This window comes from Silurus meridionalis, chromosome 4, assembly GCF_014805685.1.
Source record: "Silurus meridionalis isolate SWU-2019-XX chromosome 4, ASM1480568v1, whole genome shotgun sequence".
NCBI classification, from domain to species: Eukaryota; Metazoa; Chordata; class Actinopteri; order Siluriformes; family Siluridae; genus Silurus; species Silurus meridionalis.
This window is the reverse complement of record NC_060887.1, coordinates 9,928,300-9,949,868: the sequence shown is the minus strand read 5'-3', so window position 1 is coordinate 9,949,868 and position 21,569 is coordinate 9,928,300. Positions and strand designations below refer to the sequence as shown.

At 36.2% G+C, this 21,569-nt stretch overlaps 4 protein-coding genes across 4 annotated transcripts; all 4 read left to right on the top strand.

The window, feature by feature from the left end:
* The first annotated feature begins 1,474 nt into the window (after window positions 1-1,474).
* Window positions 1,475-3,787, top strand: apoeb (apolipoprotein Eb). The gene is made up of 5 exons (XM_046848624.1): window positions 1,475-1,574; window positions 1,872-1,932; window positions 2,240-2,360; window positions 2,512-2,799; window positions 2,992-3,787. The coding sequence occupies exons 2-5, from the start codon at window positions 1,890-1,892 to the stop codon at window positions 3,344-3,346; spliced, it is 807 nt and encodes a 268-aa protein (XP_046704580.1). The 5' UTR covers window positions 1,475-1,574; window positions 1,872-1,889; the 3' UTR covers window positions 3,347-3,787.
* A 4,746-nt stretch (window positions 3,788-8,533) lies between these two features.
* Window positions 8,534-9,998, top strand: apoc1 (apolipoprotein C-I). The gene is made up of 4 exons (XM_046847843.1): window positions 8,534-8,678; window positions 9,240-9,308; window positions 9,412-9,550; window positions 9,700-9,998. Exons 2-4 carry the CDS (start codon window positions 9,254-9,256, stop codon window positions 9,767-9,769), a joined length of 264 nt encoding a protein of 87 aa, XP_046703799.1. The 5' UTR covers window positions 8,534-8,678; window positions 9,240-9,253; the 3' UTR covers window positions 9,770-9,998.
* Window positions 9,999-17,464: 7,466 nt separating this feature from the next.
* Window positions 17,465-18,555, top strand: apoc4 (apolipoprotein C-IV). Its single transcript, XM_046846317.1, has 4 exons — window positions 17,465-17,602; window positions 17,689-17,731; window positions 17,909-17,978; window positions 18,117-18,555. The coding sequence occupies exons 2-4, from the start codon at window positions 17,689-17,691 to the stop codon at window positions 18,298-18,300; spliced, it is 297 nt and encodes a 98-aa protein (XP_046702273.1). The 5' UTR covers window positions 17,465-17,602; the 3' UTR covers window positions 18,301-18,555.
* A 1,219-nt stretch (window positions 18,556-19,774) lies between these two features.
* Window positions 19,775-21,540, top strand: apoa2 (apolipoprotein A-II). Its single transcript, XM_046846316.1, has 4 exons — window positions 19,775-19,912; window positions 20,281-20,317; window positions 20,510-20,732; window positions 21,093-21,540. Exons 2-4 carry the CDS (start codon window positions 20,281-20,283, stop codon window positions 21,253-21,255), a joined length of 423 nt encoding a protein of 140 aa, XP_046702272.1. The 5' UTR covers window positions 19,775-19,912; the 3' UTR covers window positions 21,256-21,540.
* Window positions 21,541-21,569: the final 29 nt, after the last annotated feature.

The window sequence follows — 21,569 nt, the reverse complement described above, 5'->3', positions numbered from 1 at the left end:
ATATATATATATATATATATATATATATATATATATATATATATATATATATATATAGAGAGAGAGAGAGAGAGAGAGAGAGAGAGAGAGAGAGAGAGAGATAGATAGATAGATAGATAGATAGATAGATAGATAGATAGATAGATAGATAGATAGATAGATAGATAAAACTTAAAGCTGCTATAGGTTTAAAATACATCAGATATATACTGGAAATCCAAGTGTACCTTTTTTTATCACATAGAAAATCCTGGAAAACACATAAAATAATTATAATTCAAGCTACTAACTGGAAATCATGAAACAGTCATTGGAAACTAATGTTCCCCTAATTATCTTGAACAAAGACAAACAGAAACAAATCAAAAACATTTTTCTGCTTGGGGCAGAACTTTGGAGCCTATTACAGGACATAGACAAAAGGTTAAATGACGTAATTTGATATGGTTTGCCTCGCTTTCACTTGTAAACGAGGCTACATAATAAAGCCTTGTTTTGCATGTGAAAACAATGCAAAAGGGGAGATAAACATGTAAATGATTTGGATCAATGTGTTAGCAATCTGGAGCCAAATATCAGTAGGTGCCAGACTTAAAGTCTCTGGAGGAGATTAATGATCAGTGATTTAAAAAAAAAAGTTACAAAATATAATTACATTTCAGAGAAGAGAACCATACCAAAAACAAGAAGAGCAAGAGAAACAATCTGTTCTACCGTACAATTAAATCCCTACTCTGTGAATCCACCAAGGAGGCTATGACACAAATTAAGGACATACAAACAACACAAATAAAGACAACATATATGAATTACAAATGTGGAAAGTTATAATAGTGTATATGCAAAGTCAGAGGTGTGTGCAGTTCAAGAGTTCATGTTTGCAGTGTGCAGTGTAACAACATAGAAAGGCACACCATAGAGGGGTAGACAGGGTTCATGTATGTCTATAAAGAAACTAGCTCTATAAACACCAGCTGTATAAACACTGTGTATACATTTATATTTATATTATTATACAATACAATTATATTTCTCTATATATACTGTGCCTTACACACAATTTATTCTAATAATATATAATAATAATAATTATACTATACTATATATATATATATATATATATATATATATATATATATATATATATATATATATATATATATACTATGAAATGTCAATAAAAATGAATCTATCTATCTATCTATCTATCTATCTATCTATCTATCTATCTATCTATCTATCTATCTATCTATCTATCTATCTATCTATCTATCGTAAAACGGGTCTATGCATGTGTGCATATTTATTTAATTGTTTATTTGACAATTTGAGCAAATGTTTAATGTGTTGCACTGATCAATCCAAGATAAAAATAAAAAAATGACGTGCTCAGAGAGATTCTTTCGCAACATGTTTTCACGAAGGTGCGTGTGCGTGATGCTGACTGTAACCAGACCCGAACAAAGGGAAGAGAAAGTCTCGCGATCAGCGCTATTGTGAACGCAGCCCGGAGAGTATAAAACGCGCGCGCACCTCCACCGCTCACTACACCCCGAGGACAGCAGACGTTTTAGGTGAGTGTGAAGAAGACAAAGGGGCAAAGGGGAAAGGGGAAATGCACTAAATACTGATATCACTACTTGCATTTTCTTTTTATGCATAAAGTTTTTTTCTATATCAGGATTACTTGTAATGCTTCAAGTCACTTTTTTTAAACAAAAAAAAAAGTGCATGTGCATGTAATAATATAGAAAAGTATGCACTAAGGTTAAACGTCTACAAAGTAAATTCGTGTTTAGACTGAGATTATAAGTTTTCTGTACTTAAATATGATTCTGAAATTACTTTACTGACTCTCATGCTCATTCTAGGTGTTCTTATCTATCAACATGAGGGCTGTTGCAGTGGTACTTGCTCTGGCAGTCATTACTGGTAAGTAGATTGTTTTATTTATATATATATATATATATATATATATATATATATATATATATATATATATATATATATATATATATATATATATGCATATGCATGCACTACAAATGTAAAGCAGTTAGTAAGATGCAGAAAGTCTTGCTTACAGTCATGTTTTGTAATTCAAATATGCATGGAAAAAGGCGTTTGTCCCAACAGACCTCATTCACAATAGTTATCATGTCTAATCAGTTACCTAACCCATGCCTTTTTATTATTTTTATTATTGTTGTTGTTATAATAATTATTATTCTTTTTTTAGGCTGCCATGCCCGCGCTGTGCTCCAGGCCAAATGGGAAGAAACAGTGGATCAATTCTGGCAGTCCATCTCTGATAGTATGGTGGACAACATGAAGGGCTCTGAGCTCACCAAGGAACTTGAGTGAGTTAACATAAAGAACCATGAATGTGTATGAATTCAGTATGTCCATGTTAACATCAAATGTAAAAACATTTCTGCGATGTCTTCCATTGTCTCTGATATTCTGAATCATGGTCCCCCTTCCTCCTCCTTCTCCACCTCGCAAATTTAGTACTCTGATCACTACCACCATGACTGAGCTGAACTCATACAGAGAAGACATCGAGACCAAACTGGGCCCATACACAGTAGGTGCCTCAGGCCAGCTGAAGCAGGATCTGGATCTTCTGGCTAGCAAGCTGCAGACAGACATGCTTGATGCCAAGGAGCGCTCTACCCAGTACCTACAGGAGCTGAAGACCATGATGGAGCAGAATGCAGATGATGTCAAGAACCGTATCAACAACTACATTCGTAAGCTCAAGAAGCGCCTGGGGAAGGACACCGATGAAATCCAAAAGTGAGTCAGAATCAGGAGCACAGTAGTTATTATGGTATTTTGTAAATTCATTGGTTTCATAAATCAATAGAGGATTTATGTTTATTGATGTCTTAAATCTATTACATTTAGAAGACATGTCAAAAACTCTGTTGCCTTTATCTAAATGGACAAATGGGAAACCTTAACTACTTTATTGTTGCACCTTTTTAGAACTGTAGCTACTTACCTGGGTGAGCTGCATTCCCGCAGCGAGCAGAACGCCGGGGCCATAATGGGCCAACTTGAGCCCTTTGCTAAGCAGGTGCAAGATGGAGTCATGGAGAAATTTGGCGCCCTCACCGAGATAATGCAGAACCAGGCTGTAAACCAACAGCTGGAACAACAGGCCGACGTGCTGAAGCAGCAGCTGGAGAAGACCGCCGAAGACCTGCGCACTTCCCTCGAAGGCCGCATCGAGGAGCTGACCACCCTCCTGGAACCCTACACTGAGAAGATCCGTGAAGAGTTCCAGACCATCATGGAAAAGCTCAAGGAAGCCTCAGCTGCTATCCCTGCCTCACTGTAAAGCCACCACTTATAGCACATTGTACCAAACACAGGAAGGGAAAAGTGGGGGTAAAATTAGTCTTATAATGTTCGTTACTGATGCTTTTATAGTCACTGTATGACAGAGAATCAAGCAAAAGAAAAGGACTGGTCATGGTCTCTTATCGAAACATGGAATGCTTTTTTTATTAATCACAATGTGGGCTTGCACAGTATTAATCCACTCAATCCTACTTCTTCAAGTGCAATAGTATAAATTCCTTGGCTAGTCATGTTTCTCAAATCTGTGAGATTGAATAAAAGTGTGCGTCTTGGGATGACAGGCAGGTTTACACAAAGGTTTAATAGTTCTATGAAACCTCATGAAATTATTGTCCACAATTTCAATCCTTAACTCTGCAAAGAACGTCTGACTGCTGTTTTTGTACCTGTATGCAATAAAAATGGGTAATGGATCAAATGCTTCTTTGGTGTTTTCTCTTTGTTTTAACATTCAATTGCAAAACACAAACCCATGACAATCGAAATGAAATAGAAGCGACCTGGAAGTGTTAAATCTACATTTATGTCTGTATCATAACAACATAAATGTATTTAGGAGCTATAAATATATAGCCGGGTCCAACATCAATCATCCATAGCTAATGGAACTTACAGAAACAAAAGAACCCAACACATATGAATATAAATTTCGAGTCAAAGCATAGATGAATCGTGTATTATTTATTCAATAATGAAAAAATAAATGAGGAACAAGTTTGTAGATGTCCCTGAAAAAACACAAAAGTTGGATTGTACTAGGGCTGAAAAGTTTTCCATGCGTTTCATTATGCGTATCATGTTTGCAGGTTTGAAAGATCAGCTTTTTTTCTATAGCTATTATTGCAGTATTTCTTTTCTTTTTTTACTCCAAAAACCCACACAACCCTAACTTGTCTTTTTGTCACGCCACCTTGTTGTCTTTACCTGTTGGCTTACATAATCAAACGTATGGGCAATGACCTTGTTCTAATTCTCTGTGCACATCTTGCCATCTTATGGAGTATATGGGAAAGATTAATACACCTTTATGTCTGAAATATTTATTCGCTCTGGCATTTAATTAATAACCAGTAAACTAGTTAATGAAAGCAAAGGTGCGAGTAGCATGTTAGAGTAATTACAACAAGTGTTTTTTTTGCACATTCATGGCAGATGTTTTGATCTTTTCATTTATCATCTTCATTTATCATCTTCATTTATCATCTTCATTTATAAAATACTATTTAGTACAATTTGAACTGTTTCGAACTGGAAGGTTTTCTTTTTACCTATAAACTCCCTATTTATGTTACATGGCCACCTGATACTGAATTTTGATGATTCTGAGCATCTTTTCTTTATACACTCCATGAAAATGCATTTTCATAAAACCTCTTGATTCATTCGAAAAATTTCCATTATTGCCAACGCCAAAAGAAGACACTGAAATTATGCTTCCTTTGCTGTACAAACCATTTGGATTAGCACAAGTGGAAGTTCACCATAGCCAGATGACCCTTAACAGGATCTTTTAACGTTAGCTGCAACCCTGCCCAGAATCATTTTCCCCTATTCTTATTGTTGCCGGGGGACATGTTCTGAGCTGCTCACACATTCCAGTGGGCTGCCTGCACATCCGCTGGGATAAAGGAACACGCTGTCCTTTTATTTATGTGAATCAGACTTGCTTTTGTATTCTATAAACCTTCCTATCTGTCTCTCTTACACCTACATGCACACACACACACACACACTGACACAAACAAATACTGGTGGCACGGCATCCTCAGTTCCAACGACCAACAGAATTCAAAGAAAAGGTGGAAAAAATATTTAGGTAAATTTGCTTTTGTGAATCAAAAAGCCACATGTTTGAAAATGTATAATTAGAGGTACGTTATGGTCAGTTAAACAAATTTTATGCCAGTAGATGCCTCTTTATCCTTCACTGGATCTTAGAATTAAATCCAAATTAAAAACATTGAAAAAATGTTGTATGACATTTAAATTACTCTTTCTGTTAAATATAATTTTTATATAATTTTTTTACAATGGACTTTGTCCCAAAGCAGCTTTACAGAGATAATTGGTTAGGAATGTAAATTTTAGTCCCATGATTATATTCCTAATAAATAAACCAGTGTACAGTTTCAAGGAGATGGTATGAGGGAGAAGCCTTGAGAGGAACCAGACTCAAACCCGTCCTCATCTGAGTGGCACCGAATGCCCATTCATTACAGCTCCATCATTGTTAAGGTGTGCCGTTCAGTGAAAAGTTTACGGGTCCTTAAATGCAGAACTGTTCATACCAATTGTCCTAAGCCATTGTAGCAGACTCTTTGTATCAATTACAGTTTAACTTCAAAGTTCTTGAATTGAGTTTGTTATTCTCCAATAAAACAATGAGTAGAGGAAAATATGTGCAAGTACTGTATAACAGAGAGGACATGTATTAAAGAAATCCAAAGAAAAGAAGCAGAGAAGAGTAGATGCCTTACATGCTGTGAACTCCGTTCCTAAAATCCTTTGCTCTAATTAATGGCAGCAGAACCCCCCCAGACACACACCCCCCATCATCCAAACCCCCCCAACCCCCGCTGCCCTTCCAAAAACATTATTTGAAATCCGCTTTTAGTGAGGCGCTGCAGGGGTTAGCTGATTTGCTGGAGGAATAAAAACAGGAAACCTCAAACATTCTGCAAGCAAGTGCTCTTATTAAAACCATATCAAGTCCCTGGCTTTCTGGCAAACAGGAGATGGGGAAAATGAACTACAGTAACCTGACGAAAAGACAGAAAGTCCCCACTATTTTTATTCTCCAAAATAACATCTATTTTCTTTTTTTTTTTTTTTTTCTTTTTTTTTTTTATGTCAGTTGCTGAACTGATATGCTCACTTCTTAGAATACATAAGAATGTTTTCAGCATAAAGGTACATTTGGTGCAGGTCCTGACTTGCAATCTTCAAGCCTCACAGAACAAAAGATCTCAGAAGAAATAACAAAATCGCAATCTCTCTCTCTCTCTCTCTCTCTCTCTCTCTCTCGCTCTCTCGCTCTCTCTCAATAGAAAGTATGGTGATAAAAGACATAAAACTGAAAAACATGCCAAACGCACACAGGTACACATGCAATGCAGCTTTGTGTTACACATTCATGAGCAAAACAAAAAAAAAGAGCCGTCTATCCCAATTCTCCTAATGAATGCCACAGCAATCACTCACTAATGCCCCTGGATGGCTGTATTCAAAGAAGCCATGCTCTGTGCAGTTCATTCCCCCTGCCCTGAGCTTTTCATAGTCACAATCTAGAGGTAACTGCAGTTCACTGCCTCTCTGCATGACTACACCAAACCCAACGTCCTCATGTGCCCAGAGCTTCACTTCTCTTTTTCTCTGAGTCTAGACTTCACTAAAACAGTTTTTTTAACACTTAAAGTAGACTAAACAGCAGTCATGATGAAATCACTCCATCATAGAAAACAAGGGCAGAGAGAATTCACGGGCCAGGAAAACAAAAAAGGGGAAGCTGGGATATGGTAAAGAGCTCACGAGAGATGTTTATAATTTTGTGGTGTTTTTTTGTCTATTTTTTGGCTGTAAAGCAACTATCTAGTACAGTATAAAGATAAAGTATGCTGGATGTCTACATAGCATTTTTGTTTTATTATGTAAATATAATAGATAATTAAGTTTACTATTATGACCCTTATGTAAATATAATAAAAATATAGGGAGCGTATGTCTGTAAGAATTAAATGAATAATTTTAATTAAAGTTATTATTGAGGATTATGTTAAATTTTTTTTAATGGTTTTTATTGGTCGATTTATTTGTTTATTTTGTGCAAACTGACAAAAACCTTCATTAATTTTGCCTTTTTTTTTTTCTAAAAGTGAATAATAAAATGGAGGCATTTAAGGAACTAATTTACGAGCAATCTTTAAAAAAATAAATTTTTTTCGATCATGTTTTAATTGAAAAAGAAAAGTGCCCTGATGAAAACAAATTTCCTAATATTGGACCTTTGCCCGCCACATGCACAACAACACTGCAATAGACAAATAAGCTGATGTAATCATTTAGAAATGTTGTAAGAATGGACACAGTGATGACGTCCTCCAATTCAGCCACAACTACACGACTCATATAAACACCATTTTACAAAAACAGTGTTTTAAGCAGCATAGGAAAATATTATATTTAGACCTGAGATGCAATTTCTATTTGTTCAAATGCCTTATCTTTTTTATTGCTATTCAACATTTGAAGCTAAATAAAGTGTTGGAGTAAATGAATTTCATCTCTACTATCTAATGAGCATCAGCAATAAAACCTTTCAGATCAGTTCATCTTCTGCTGCTACATTGTTTAACGTAGGCATTGCATGAAAGCTGGTGTAAGTCAGTACGTGCTGATGAAACAAGACTAGCTGATAACACTTTATATATCTAGACATGATAGATAATGCTTTATCATCATAATTTGGGGCATTTACAAGTTATTATATAATATAATTAATTGCCCTATGTACACAGGGACATAACACAAAGGTTTTTAGACTTAAAAGCGATGATGGATGATTTCTGTATTATGATGTACTATTAGTCCTAGTGAAAATGATGTTTTGATTTCATTTTATTCATATAATTTCATTTGATTATATATATATATATATATTTTAGTTACTTGCTGTATATGTTATCTATGTTATTCTTATATACAGTGAATGAGCACATGATAGCCACAAGTGACATTTTAACAGATGAATACTGGCTTGATAGCAAATAGAATATGTTAGGGCTGCATGTATTTTACATAGTTTTAGCTTTCGCTATCACAGCAAAGGGGATTTTTTGCTTTTCATAGCGAGTGGACTTCACACCATTCCATGCACCAACACCAATCCTTGCCAACAGCATGTTCGATTCTACAGATATGAGATAAGGGTCTCAAAGGTTAATGATACTACATGTCCTAGTGATTCATTTTGAGAACTTCTTAGATTAATTAAACACTGCATTATATTTACCAGACTGAAAAAACTAAACAAAACGAAACACACAAAAAACAAGCACAGTGGGCTCTTATGTAACTTCACACACTGCATAAAAACAGTCTTAGCCCCATGCAGGAAAGAAGTCTGTGTCATAAAAAAAGCAGACTTGATAGGGCTAAAAGAAAAATCTGCACACGTTACAAAAAAGCTTTGATAGGTCAGAGGTGATGACCTGCAACGACGTCAGAACAACAGAGGGGGTTATATAGAGCCTCGCCGGCTGTCTGCTTAAAAGACTGCTTCTTTTCTAAACTACTGGAAGAGGACAGCACAGGTATATTGGGAACTTGGCTGCTTATCAACTATTTGTACTATCGTTTTTATCAATATGGTGGTTGTTTATTTTCTTTAACAACATTTAATCCTTATCAAATTGTTCTTCTTATTATTGTTAGTTAAACAGTACAATTAATCAAAACAATATGTTGTTTTAAGAAATGCTAAATTACGTTTTGGCGACATCTAGGAAGCAGGGTATTCTTGCCAGTATGAATCAGAAATAGAGAATTTGAAACATTTATATCTTCTGCATCTGCAAACAAATGTTTTACTATTCAAAAAAATTTGTACCAAGTAGTTAGTCATCAATATACTAATTATAGATAGTACACTATTATTGCACATACTTATATTTAATGTTTGTGGTTTATTTGAATTTCAAGCTGAGTCTTATTACTTGAGTGTCTGACTTCCAGTGTATTGAGTTATACAGTGTAATCAGTTTATATATCAGTTTTAATATCAGCCATGTGAAATTGTATTCCAGTATAAGCAAAATTAATTTTGCACTTTACTGTGCAATTTGGTCTGATCCTTCTTTATTATTTTTACACAGAAAAAAAAGCCAAAATGAAACTGTACCTGGCTGTTGCCACCTTGATGCTTGTGCTGCTTGCACACTCTGGTAAGAACCAAATTAATAGCTAGTTACTATATATTTTTTATTTTAATTTCTGGCTGGCTTTTGTTGAACTGTTGTACAATGTTTGTGTGGTTTCCTTAATCAGAGGCAGTAGAGGAGCCCACAATAGAAGAACATTTTGCCAATATTCAGGCAAAACTTAAGGAGTTTGGAGAGGATTTGACAGATAAGACCACAACCATCCTGAAGCAGATTGAGAATCATGAGATTACCATTAAGACTAAGTAAGATCAAGTAACAGACATAATCAAGTGGTTTTCCGTTTTTAAATCATTGCTATCTTTCACTGTTTTTAACCAACCAGCATTGGTTAACAGTGATTTGTCCACTCCTAATTCTAATTTCTGACATGATGTCATTTGTCTGCCCTCAGGAGCTGGATTGATGAGCAGATGGAGAAGGTTAAGCAGAAGTTTGCTGAAACCTTTAACAAGCAACAGTAAACCCTGTAGCCCCTGCCAGTGTGACGTCTAAGTCTCCAGTCCATGTTGTGTTTGACAGACACAACCTGTTACAACATCTCCAATATGATGATCTGTTCAGTGACGATCTGTGCAATTACTTTTTTATATAAATAAATACACACAAACACAATACTCCAATGCTTTAAATGTCTGAAAATGGTCTAATAAATCCTGGAAACTGTCCAAACAATAAAAAGACTTTATCCAGTGTTTGACTCATGTTTGCACTTAATGACTATTTTTATTTTATTTTAAATTGGTATTTAGAAAATTATACACCATAGTACATATACTACTGAAATTATATCATTAATGACATTTACGATTTCAATATGAAATGGATAAAAAAGAAGACTTACAATTGAAAACTATAACTTACACATTTAATTGAACCAGATGACGTGAACACTCGCATAAAGATTCTGATCAATGGACTTTTAGTAGAAACCTGTGACCACATAATCAAATATTGTTCCATGCCCTTTCATGGTACTGGGTCAGAAAATGACCCCTATCAGGTCACTTAAATTTATCAGGTTAAAGTCACTATTTGATCTCTGTTAATAATCAGCAATTCAGTGAAATCAGGATCAAATCAAGTTATTTTGGGGGCAGAGATCTAATTGCACAATGTGTTGAATTTCTTTTAATCCAATAAGCTAATGCAAATAACACGTTATCTTCCTTTCTGTTCTAAAGGTGAAGGTCTCAATAGTCAGTTCTACTCACTAATCTGTTCATACATGTCTGTACCAACTCTCCTGATATTCCTCTTAGTCAATATCACCATGGTATTGGTGTTCTTGCAGTTAAAAACAACCAATGCAAAGCTCAAACCAGTTCATTCTTTTTGTAGGCCTAAAGTAGGTGAAACTTTTGAATGCCCAAAAAACCCCAAAAAACTAGCATTTGTATCTCTCCTGATCGGATGTGCCATTCTCTGGAAAAATAAAAGAGGAAAACACTGGGCCAACATGTTTTATGGTTACAGTCACTGTCTACATTAAAAACAATACATCAGTTTTAAAAATTATATTTCCTCTATATATAATTCCTTTTCATTTTATTACCAAAAGTCACATGACATTCCTCAACTCATTGAGCTGTTTTGAAATCATATCCAAATAAGGTACATATACACATATATATATATATATATATATATATATATATATATATATATATATATATATATATATATATATATATATATACACATACACTGGCGATCAAAATTAGAGAACAATTTATAAACAATTGAACAATTCTAAAATAATGTCATTTTCAATTCTCAACAGTTGAAGAAGTTTTTGTCCTGTCTATACCATGCTACCATAACACCTTTTCCACAAAATAACTAAGGCATTTAAAAAAAAACATTATTTTGCAGAAAACACATTGATCAAAATTACAGAACACTTTTAAATACCTCCCAGTTATTGGTGTTAATCTGGCACCTGGTGCTAATTTCCTTTATTATCTGTCAACCCCTATTTAACTGCCAGCCTAACTTCCAGTTTCACTGAATCTGCAAGATGGTGGGCCGTTCTAAAGTGACTGAAAGCCTCCAGCAGCAGGTTGTCCAGATGAAGGCTAAAGGGATGACCCTATCAGCCATAGCAAGACAAGTTGTTCGTTCCAAATCTGTGATTTCAGGAATATTAAATATTTACAACACCACAAACTCATTCAAGTCCGTCAAGAAGGCTGGTCGTCTACGAAAGACAAATACAAGAGAGGACAGGATACTGCGGAGGATTTCAATGGGCAATCGTTTCCACACTGCAGCTGGAATTGCTCACCAGTTCAGCGCTGAACAGGGTAAGGATCTGTCTCATCATACGGTGTCTCGACGTTTAAGAGCATTTGGACTGAAAGCCCGCTCTGCAGTGACCAAACCTCCCATTAGCAGAAAGAATCAAAAGGCTAGACTAAGCATGTTGTGTGGACAAAGGAGAAATGGTCCAAAGGTCACTTCAGTGATGAAAGCAAGTTTAATTTATTTGGGTCTGATTGGAAACATTATGTTTGGCGAAAGACTGAACCCAAAGTGTGTAAAGAAGTCAGTGAAAAGTGGAGGAGGAAGTGTCATGGTTTGTGGCATGTTTTCTGCAGCAGGAGTTGGGCCTCTTATACAGCTACATGGCAGAGTGAATGCAAATGTTTATCAGAACCTTTTTCAACAACATATGGTTCCTTCCCTGCGTTCATCACCCAATCAGCCCACAGTGTTCATGCAGGACAACGCTCCATGTCACACAGCAAAACGCGTAAAGCAGTTCCTTGAAACCTAAAACATTGAAATAATGACATGGCCTGCTCAGAGTCCTGATCTCAACCCAATAGAGAACCTCTGGAAAATCCTTGGTGACAAAGTTATGGCCAAGAAACCCACTACAGTCACCGAACTGTGGAGGAGACTAGAAGAAGAGTGGACCAAAATCACACCAGAGCAGTGTGAGAGACTAGTGCTGTCCTGTGGCCACAGATGTGCTGAAGTCATTCAGATAAGAGGCCTGTACACTTCCTACTAATTGCTGACTGTTGTAACCTCCAGAAAAATTTGTTGTAATCATTTTCCATGCTACAGTCATTGTTGTTCTCAAATTTTGATCAGTGTGTTACCAGTGTGGTATAGACAGGACAAAAACTCCTTCAACTGTTGAGCAGTGAAGATGACATTATTTCAGAATTGTTCAATTGTTTATAAATTGTTCTCTAATTTTGATCGCCAGTGTATATATATGTATACAGTGAGGAAAATAAGTATTTGAACACTTTCTTATTCTTTTCTTTCTATTATTTGTATAGCGCTTTTAACAATGAACATTGTCTCGAAGCAGCTTTACACAGATAATGTGGCGATTAAAAGTAAATATGTTCTTTGTAAGTAAGTTTGTCCCTGATGAGCAACTGTGGCAAGGAAAAACTCCCCGAGATGGCATAAGGAAGAAACCTTGAGAGGAACCAGACTCAAGAGGGAACCCATCCTCATCTGGGTTGCACCAAATGTCCATTTGAAGCAGATATACAATGTTGCGGGGTACAGTGATGATGATCAGAAGCGAACTGTATTCCTGAGTCAGTGTAGCAGACTGTTGACATTAACTACAGTCCAATCCATCCTCAAAGCTTCTGTTCTTACTCCGGAATTTCATGGAACCACCCAAGGTGTTGATGAGAAACCATCCCAAGCTGCACAGAGTGGCCTCCAGTCGAAAAGAACACTATCCAGAGGCAGGCTGGACGAAGTGGGGAGAGGGGCAGGAACAGTGGTCACTGAAGCCTCAGGAGCATGTTTAACTCGACCGAGAGAGAGAGAGAGAGAGAGAGAGAGAGAGAGAGAGAGAGAGAGAGAGAGAGAGAAGAGGGTGACAGGAAGAGAAGGATATGGATTATTAAGTGTCCTTATTGTTGTATGAAAGTTAATGTCACTGTGCAGTTTGGACTCCGGCAAGACTCGCTATGGCAGCATAACTAAAAGGGAGAACCAGAAGGTAACACAAACATGAGGGATTTCTGGGATAAGAGACGACCCACCACACCACCGTCAACAAACCTGAGTAAACGTGTGAGAGTGAGGGGACGACAGCATACAAATATCCCAGTTCACCAAACACTCTATATCCATGCTCCCTCCAGATCTGAGCCTTTACCCAAGAAACAAATCTACTGATCAAAGGCTTGACTAAATAAATACATTTTCAACCTCAACTTGAACACTGAGACTGTGTCTGAGTCCCGAACACTGGTTGGAAGGCTGTTCCATAACTGTGGGGCTTTATAAGAGAAAGATCTGCCCCCTGCTGTAGTCTTCATTATTTGAGGAACCAACAGATAGCCGGCAACTTTTGATCTAAGTAGGCGTGGAGGATCATACTGGTACAGAAGTTCACTCAGATACTGCGGTGCGAGACCGTTAAGTGCTTTATACGTCAGTAGTAGTATTTTATATTCAATGCGAGATTTAATTGGGACCCAGTGTAGACTGATTAAAACAGGAGTGATGTGGTCATATTTCCTAGATCTAGTGAGGACTCTTGCTGCTGCATTCTGAACTAACTGAAGCTTATTTATGCACTTATTTGCACACCCAGACAATAAAGTATTACAGTAGTCTAATCTAGAAGTAACAAAAGCATGAACTAGTTTTTCTGCATCCTGTAATGACATCATATTTCCAATTTTAGCAATATTTCTAAGGTGAAAGAAGGCAATCCTGGTGATATTATTCATGTGAGCCTCAAAGGAAAGACTAGGGTCAATAATCACACCAAGGTCTTTGACAGCTGTACATGCTGAAACAGAAACACCATCCAGAGATGCTACGTAATCAAAAAGTTTACTTCTAGCTGCATGTGGTCCTAGTAAAAGTACTTCCGTATTATCTGAGTTGAACACCCTGCTATTTTGCAAGTTCTCCCACTTAGAAATCATGGAGGGGTCTGAAATTGTCATCGTAGGTGCATGTCCACTGTGAGAGACATAATCTAAAAAAAAAAATCCAGAAATCACAATATATGATTTTTAAACTATTTATTTGTATGATCCAGCTGCAAATAAGTATTTGAACACCTGCCTATCAGCTAGAATTCTGACCTGTTAGTCTGCCTTTAAAATGTCCACCTCCACTACATTTATTATCCTAAATTAGATGCACCTGTTTGAGGTCGTTAGCTGCATAAAGACACCTGTCCACCCCATACAATCAGTAAGAATCCAACTACTAACATGGCCAAGACCAAAGACACTAGAGACAAAATTGTACACCTCCACAAGGCTGGAAAGGGCTACGGGGAAATTGCCAAGCAGCTTGGTGAAAAAAGGTCCACTGTTGGAGCAATCATTAGAAAATGGAAGAAGCTAAATGTGACTGTCAATCTCCCTCGGACTGGGGCTCCATGCAAGATCTCACCTCGTGGGATCTCAGTGTTCCTGAAGAAGGTGAGAAATCACCCCAGAACTACACAGGAGGAGCTGTTCAATGACCTGAAAAGAGCTGGGACCACTGTTTCCAAGGTTACTGTTGGTAATACACTAAGACGTCATGGTTTGAAATCATGCATGGCACGGAAGCTTTCCCTGCTTAAACCAGCACATGTCCAGGCACGTCTTAAGTTTGCCAATGACCATTTGGATGATCCAGAGGAGTCATGGGAGAAAGTCATGTGGTCAGATGAGACCAAAATAGAACTTTTGGGTCATAATTCCACTAAACGTGTTTGGAGGAAGAAGAATGATGAGTACCATCCAAGAACACCATCCCTACTGTGAAGCATGGGGTGGTAGCATCATCTTTGGGGTGTTTTTCTGCACATGGGACAGGGCGACTGCACTGTATTAAGGAGAGGATGACCGGGGCCATGTATTGCGAGATTTTGGGAACAACCTCCTTCCTCAGTTAGAGCATTGAAGATGGGTCGAGGCTGGGTCTTCCAACATGACAATGACCCGAAGCACACAGCCAGGATAACCAAGGAGTGGCTCTGTAAGAAGCATATCAAGGTTCTGGCATTGGCTAGCCAGTCTCCAGACCTAAACCCAATAGAGAATCTTTGGAGGGAGCTCAAACTCTGTGTTTCTCAGCGACAGGCCAGAAACCTGACTGATCTAGAGAAGATCTGTGTGGAGGAGTGGGCCAAAATCCCTACTGCAGTGTGTGCAAACCTGGTGAAAAACTACAGGAAACATTTGACCTCTGTAATTGCAAACAAAGGCTACTGTACCAAATATTAACATTGACTTTCTCAGGTGTTCAAATACTTATTTGCAGCTGTATCATACAAATTATTAGTTAAAAAATCATACATTGTTATTTCTGGATTTTTTTTTTTTTTAGATTATGTCTTTCACAGTGGACATGCACCCACGATGACTTTTTCAGACCACTCCATGATTTCTACGTGGGAGAACTTGCAAAATAGCAGGGTGTTCAAATACTTATTTTCCTCACTGTATCTATATATATATATATATATATATATATATATATATATATATATATATATATATATAAAATATATATTATAATAAAATATATTTATAAAATGTATATTATAAAATATATATTATATATTATAAAATATATATTATAAAATGTATATATATTGTTCTCTAATTTTGATCGCCAGTGTATATATATATATATATATATATATATATATATATATATATATATATATATATATATATATATATATATATATATATATATACATACACACACTGGCGATCAAAATTAGAGAACTATATATATACATTTTTACATATTTTTATATATATATTTTTTTTACAGTCACTTTTAGAGTTAACTTTAGCTTTTCCAAGATCCCCTTTTTACAAGAATTATGATTTGTTGTGAAATATATCTGCTTCAGGGTCTACCATTAAATTCATGGACCTCTATGCTGCTTGTTTACTCTAATTTTAAGCCAGTATTTTGATGTTTAATTAATATTGATTATTATTATTTATACAAATTTTTGCTGACAGTAGATTCGAATTTATAATGAAACAATACTGTATTCAGTCAAGGTTTGGTTTTTCATGATGCTATCTTGCAAAAGTTTATTGCAGTTCTCCCCCCTGTGACCACAGCATAGATTTAGATATAAAGGAAAATATTGTATACACCATAATATACATTTCTTAACTCCATTTCAGCTTTTTATTCCTAAACCTACTTCTCAAGAGACTAAACTCACAGGGATACATTAAAGAACTCTTATTTACAGTGCATCTGGAAAGCAATCACAGCGCTTCACCTTTTTTCCACTTCGTGTTATGTTACAGCCTTATTCCGAAATAAATTAAATTCATTATTTTCCTCAAAATTCTACAAATAAAAATCCATAATGACAACATGAAAAAAGTTGTTTGAAATCTTTGCAAATGTATTTTAAATTAAAAAAAATGTATAATAATAAATAAATACAATTCACATGAAAATAAGTACACACAGTCTTTGTCATGACACTAAAATTAAGCTCAGGTGCATCCTGTTTCCACTGATCATCCTTGAGATGTTTCGACAAACTGAGCTAGGCTAGGCCACTTTCCCTTATGTCTTCTCATTGCTGCTTATTCTCAGGCAGCACACCAATGACCCAAAGCATAAATAAAAAATAAAGGAATGGCTTAACTAAAAGATCATTGTTTTAAATTACTTTTTATTGGCCCAGACCTGAATTTACAAAAAAAGAAATCTATAGGGTGACCTTAATTTTTTGTAAGGAATATCAGGCAAATATTGACAAGGTGTGCCATATTGGTGTAATAAAATCAAAAAGGGTGCTTTAACAAAGTTTAATTTTAGGGGTGTGCACACTTACCTAAGACTGGCCGCGAGGGCCCCAATGTTTCTTTACCTTTTGAAAGACTGCAAGGCAAAAGGTGCATGGGCACATCTACAATGCTGGTGGCTTTGCAGATACAACATGTGGTGTCAGTATGCACACAAAAGTCTTTATCTTCAGCACCAGATGGCCAAAAGTTGGACAGTTACTTGAGACTATGTGCTCTTAGTCTACCATCTAAAATGGTGAAAATCAATTGGGCTGAACAGAATATGCTGCAACTGTAAACCCTATCATGGTAAACAAGAATTTTTAAACAATAAGTAATCCATTTCTCTGAATGTTAATACAAAGCAGCATGATTACACCACCCGATTGCTACTAACTGAAGGACACCTGAAAAAGTTAAAAAGTATGTCACCATAAAAACATCGATATACACTCTGCCAGATTGCTGACCAGTCAGTCAAGAAATTAGTTGGAGAGCCACAGGAGTCTTCTATCATAACTTGTTACGGTATTTACTTGTATTTAATTACTATTTTATTGAACTAAATTAACTACATGTTAATTGTTTCAACTGGCATTGTCTTTCTACCACAGATGTCCAAGTTTGTGCTGCTTGCTGTGGCCATGGTACTACAAGGTTTGTGGCTTGTTTACTTTATGCATATTTGTAAAAGAAAATAGGAAAAACAGAAAAGAAAAGAAAAGAAAAGAAAAGAGAAGAAAAGAAAAGAAAATTAAAGAAAAGAAAAAAAAAAGAATGTATTGTATATATAATAAATAAAAAATAAAAATAAAATGTATTGTATTGTCATAGTGTACCTGACCATGGCAGAAGATCCATCTGAAACCCAAGGAATTCTAGAAAGGGCCAAAGAGACATACGGGTATGAACTGAGCACTTTCAGAACAGTCCACAGCTGATTAAATAATGCAATGTACTGACTTATTTACCAAAAACAGAAGACATTATAGTATTCCAGCTATGAAAAAGTGTTTGTATATGTGATTGGTTTTACTTGCAGTGAACTGAGGACTAAGGTTGTGGATGTTGGCAGTACGGCATATGATTTAATTCAAATGTACTATGAAGAGCAGGTGAAGCCCGTGACCGACCCATACGTTGAGTGGGCTAAGGAGAAAGCAAGCTCTGTTTGGGAGAGAATCAAGAATCAAATGTCCGCTGATGAGTCGAAGGGACAAAAGTAAAGGGACAAAATATCTGCAACACAGCAAGAATAAATAATACCTTATGGATATGTGTAATCAATGGTTTGTTCCATACTGTGTGAAGTAAAAACGCAAGCTGCAAGCACATAGCTAATTCATTAGCCATGAATAATGAAATGAGATCTTCTATTCAAATAAAATATGCATTTGTACATCTTATGTTTTACCTTTGTGCTGTAATGTCACCACCTTTTTCTGCAGTATGATGCAAATAAAAAAGTTAGCTCAATGGAATATTGCCTACTTGCCATATTTTCTCTCCTAAGTTGTATATTACTAAAGCATCATTCATGACTGATTTATTATATATTCTCCTAACACGATCTTTAGTGGTGCATGCGCATATATCTACATGTACTTTGTGTGTATGTGTGCATATGAAGGTTAGACAATAATCTCACATTTCAGATTGTGATGAAAAATTATGAGGGGAAATGGAAAAAAAATATTTCAAAAACCCAATAATTGCAGAATCATAGGTTATAGACAGTAAAGACAAGATAGAGACACGTGCATGTTTCAAAGGGGAAAGTTCATGAGGTTTGACCCACTTGCATTTGGAAATCTTTCCACCTTTGTACAGCCATCAAATAGATATAGATATATATTCAACTCATTATGTACACAAAAAGGGACATGGGACAAGATTATTGATTTTGGAAAATGTGTAGACTGTGGACAAGGCAATATTCCTATATTTCTAATCCTATTTCTAATCTGAACCTTGCATGCACACTCAGCGAAAAAGTTGAGACAAATTTTAGATCAGACCTTGCAGAAAAAAATAATTCTTAGTACAGTTCTCAGAAATGCTTAACATGTTCTTGCCTAAATACACTATCAAACAAGGTAAAAACGAGTTACCTTTAATGAAGGTACATTAGCAAAGAATGAAGTACAAAATTCACACAGCAATAAGAATATATGTTATTTGGCATAAATATTTGGTCAAACACTTATTACCATCTTTACCATCTTTATTATCTTATTACCATATTAAATGTGCAGTGCATAAGCACTATCATATATTAAGTAGGTAAAGTAAACACAATATTTAAGCTCAAGAAGACCAACTTTACTCATGAAAAAATGCAAACAATTGGAAAAAAGAAAAGAGCTTTTTAAGACACAGTGCAATAACAAAATATTCCTTTGCAAAGTGTTAGAGTAGATTCAGGTCATAGGTCAGTGACTGCACAGACATGAACACCTCCACAGTGACTGTGGACTTTGGGTGAACAAACGAATGTGAGGATGCAAGTATCTGGAACAGTGGGTTCACCTATGTGGGTGGGTGTTTGTGTTTGATAAGTGAACAGGTGATTGTGAATGGGTGAAAGAGCAAGCTAGGCAAAATTTGAATAACCACTTGTGTGCCTGTGTGTGTGTGTGTGTGTGTGTGTGTGTGTGTGTGTGTGTGTGTGTGTGTGTGTGTGTATGTGTGTGTGTGATGACGTTTGTCCGGTCACAGGGTCAGGGCTTAAATATAGGGCTTAAATGCAGACCGTATGTGCAGACTCAGGTGGTGCAGTGGTCTTCAGTCTAGCTGGTCTTTGAGTTTCATCTCGTCAGGAAACCCTACTGTCACAAGGTAATGTACATCAAATTCAGTTCACATTGCTGATCCATATTATTGTTGCAGGAGGTGCAGTTTTAGACTCTAATCTCTTACATATGGTTAACTACAAGGGCTTGATGTAATCAAGTAGATGTGACTACATAGGGTTATGGTTAGATGCATATTACATATTATTACATATATGCATACATACATATTACATATTATTATCCGCAAACTTATTATTAGACTACAAGTAGCAGTATTAATTAGTTGGACAATTTAGGAGAATCTGCAACTGGCAAATTGGTGGTTGGTGAGGGTACACACAGTATGTAAATTGCAATATGGCAGATTGTCTTAAATGTTTACATATGTGTGTTTCTCTTTTCTTTTTTCAGATGAAATTGGCATTAGCTCTCATTGTTGCACTCCAGGGTAAGAAAAGTGCATGTGAACAAATGCTTTTGTAAATACCATTTTAAAAAACACCCACTTTGATAGAAAATAACAAAAACGAACAACTGAAAATAACAATTGAGTTATAAAAATGGCAAGTAATGCAAGCAAAAATAAAATCATAAAAATGCTACAAATCTTTACACATTTTCTTTTTTTTCTCCTCTGTAGTGTCGCTGTGCCTGTGTGAAATTCCAGAACCCGATCAGGAGCTCGTGGAAAAGTATGACGGTTTAAAAACAGTGTTCCTCAAGAGGCTTGCTAATGCCTATGCGAATGTCCATACCACCCTTGAGAAACTGGCTGAAGGTACAATCACAGGCGAGAAGGTGAAGGAACTCGCAAAGGATGCCAATGAAAATGAGAGGCTGCAAGCCATTTCTAAGCTGGCCGTGTGAGTATCTGACAATACTACACAAGTCCCATGTTCTCTCTGAAATACCAACAAACCTGAGCACTGTAAATTTCTCTTTTAAAATCCTGCTGCCTCGTTGGTTTTATTCCTCAACATTTTAATGCAATTCATTATAGTATTCTTTTTTTATTTTTATAATTTTATGGTATTGGTTTTTTTTTCACTTTGTTCTAAAATCATAAATATCCTATGATAAAAACGCAGAACCTTAAATATTACTCCAACATGTTTTTAAAGTGTATAGAGGTGAACAAACTGTTTTTTGTGTGTGTGTGTGTGTGTGTGTGTGTGTGTGTGTGTGTGTGTGTGTGTGTGTGTGTGTGTGTGTGGTAAATTCAGTGCTGTGTTTGAGGAGGTGCAGCCTGCCATAGATAAGGCACGTAAGGCTGCTCTTGGCATCTACGGAGAATTCCTGCGTCCCTACTTCGGCATTTACCTGGACACTGCCATCAACAACATCAAACCCGTGCTGGACACATGGCTGCCTGCTGAAAGCCATTAAAACCAAGGCCACATGACCTCCACCCACTTCCCCTGCACCTCTGCCTGTGCTGCCTGGGATGCTTTAGCTTTAGCTATTGATTTCAAAATTTCACCCAAAAATTTCATAGATGTGCAATGTTCCATGGCTTTACCAGATACAGCAGAAGAAATAACAATGTGATCAGTAGTCATGTGCAGGTATAGATCATAGGTGTGTACTGTATATAACTGTATATTATGATGCTCTCCTGTACATGCATACACAGGCTAACATTTGTGCAGCATTAATAAAGAATAAAAACAACCATGTGACTGGTTGAGTATGATAATGTG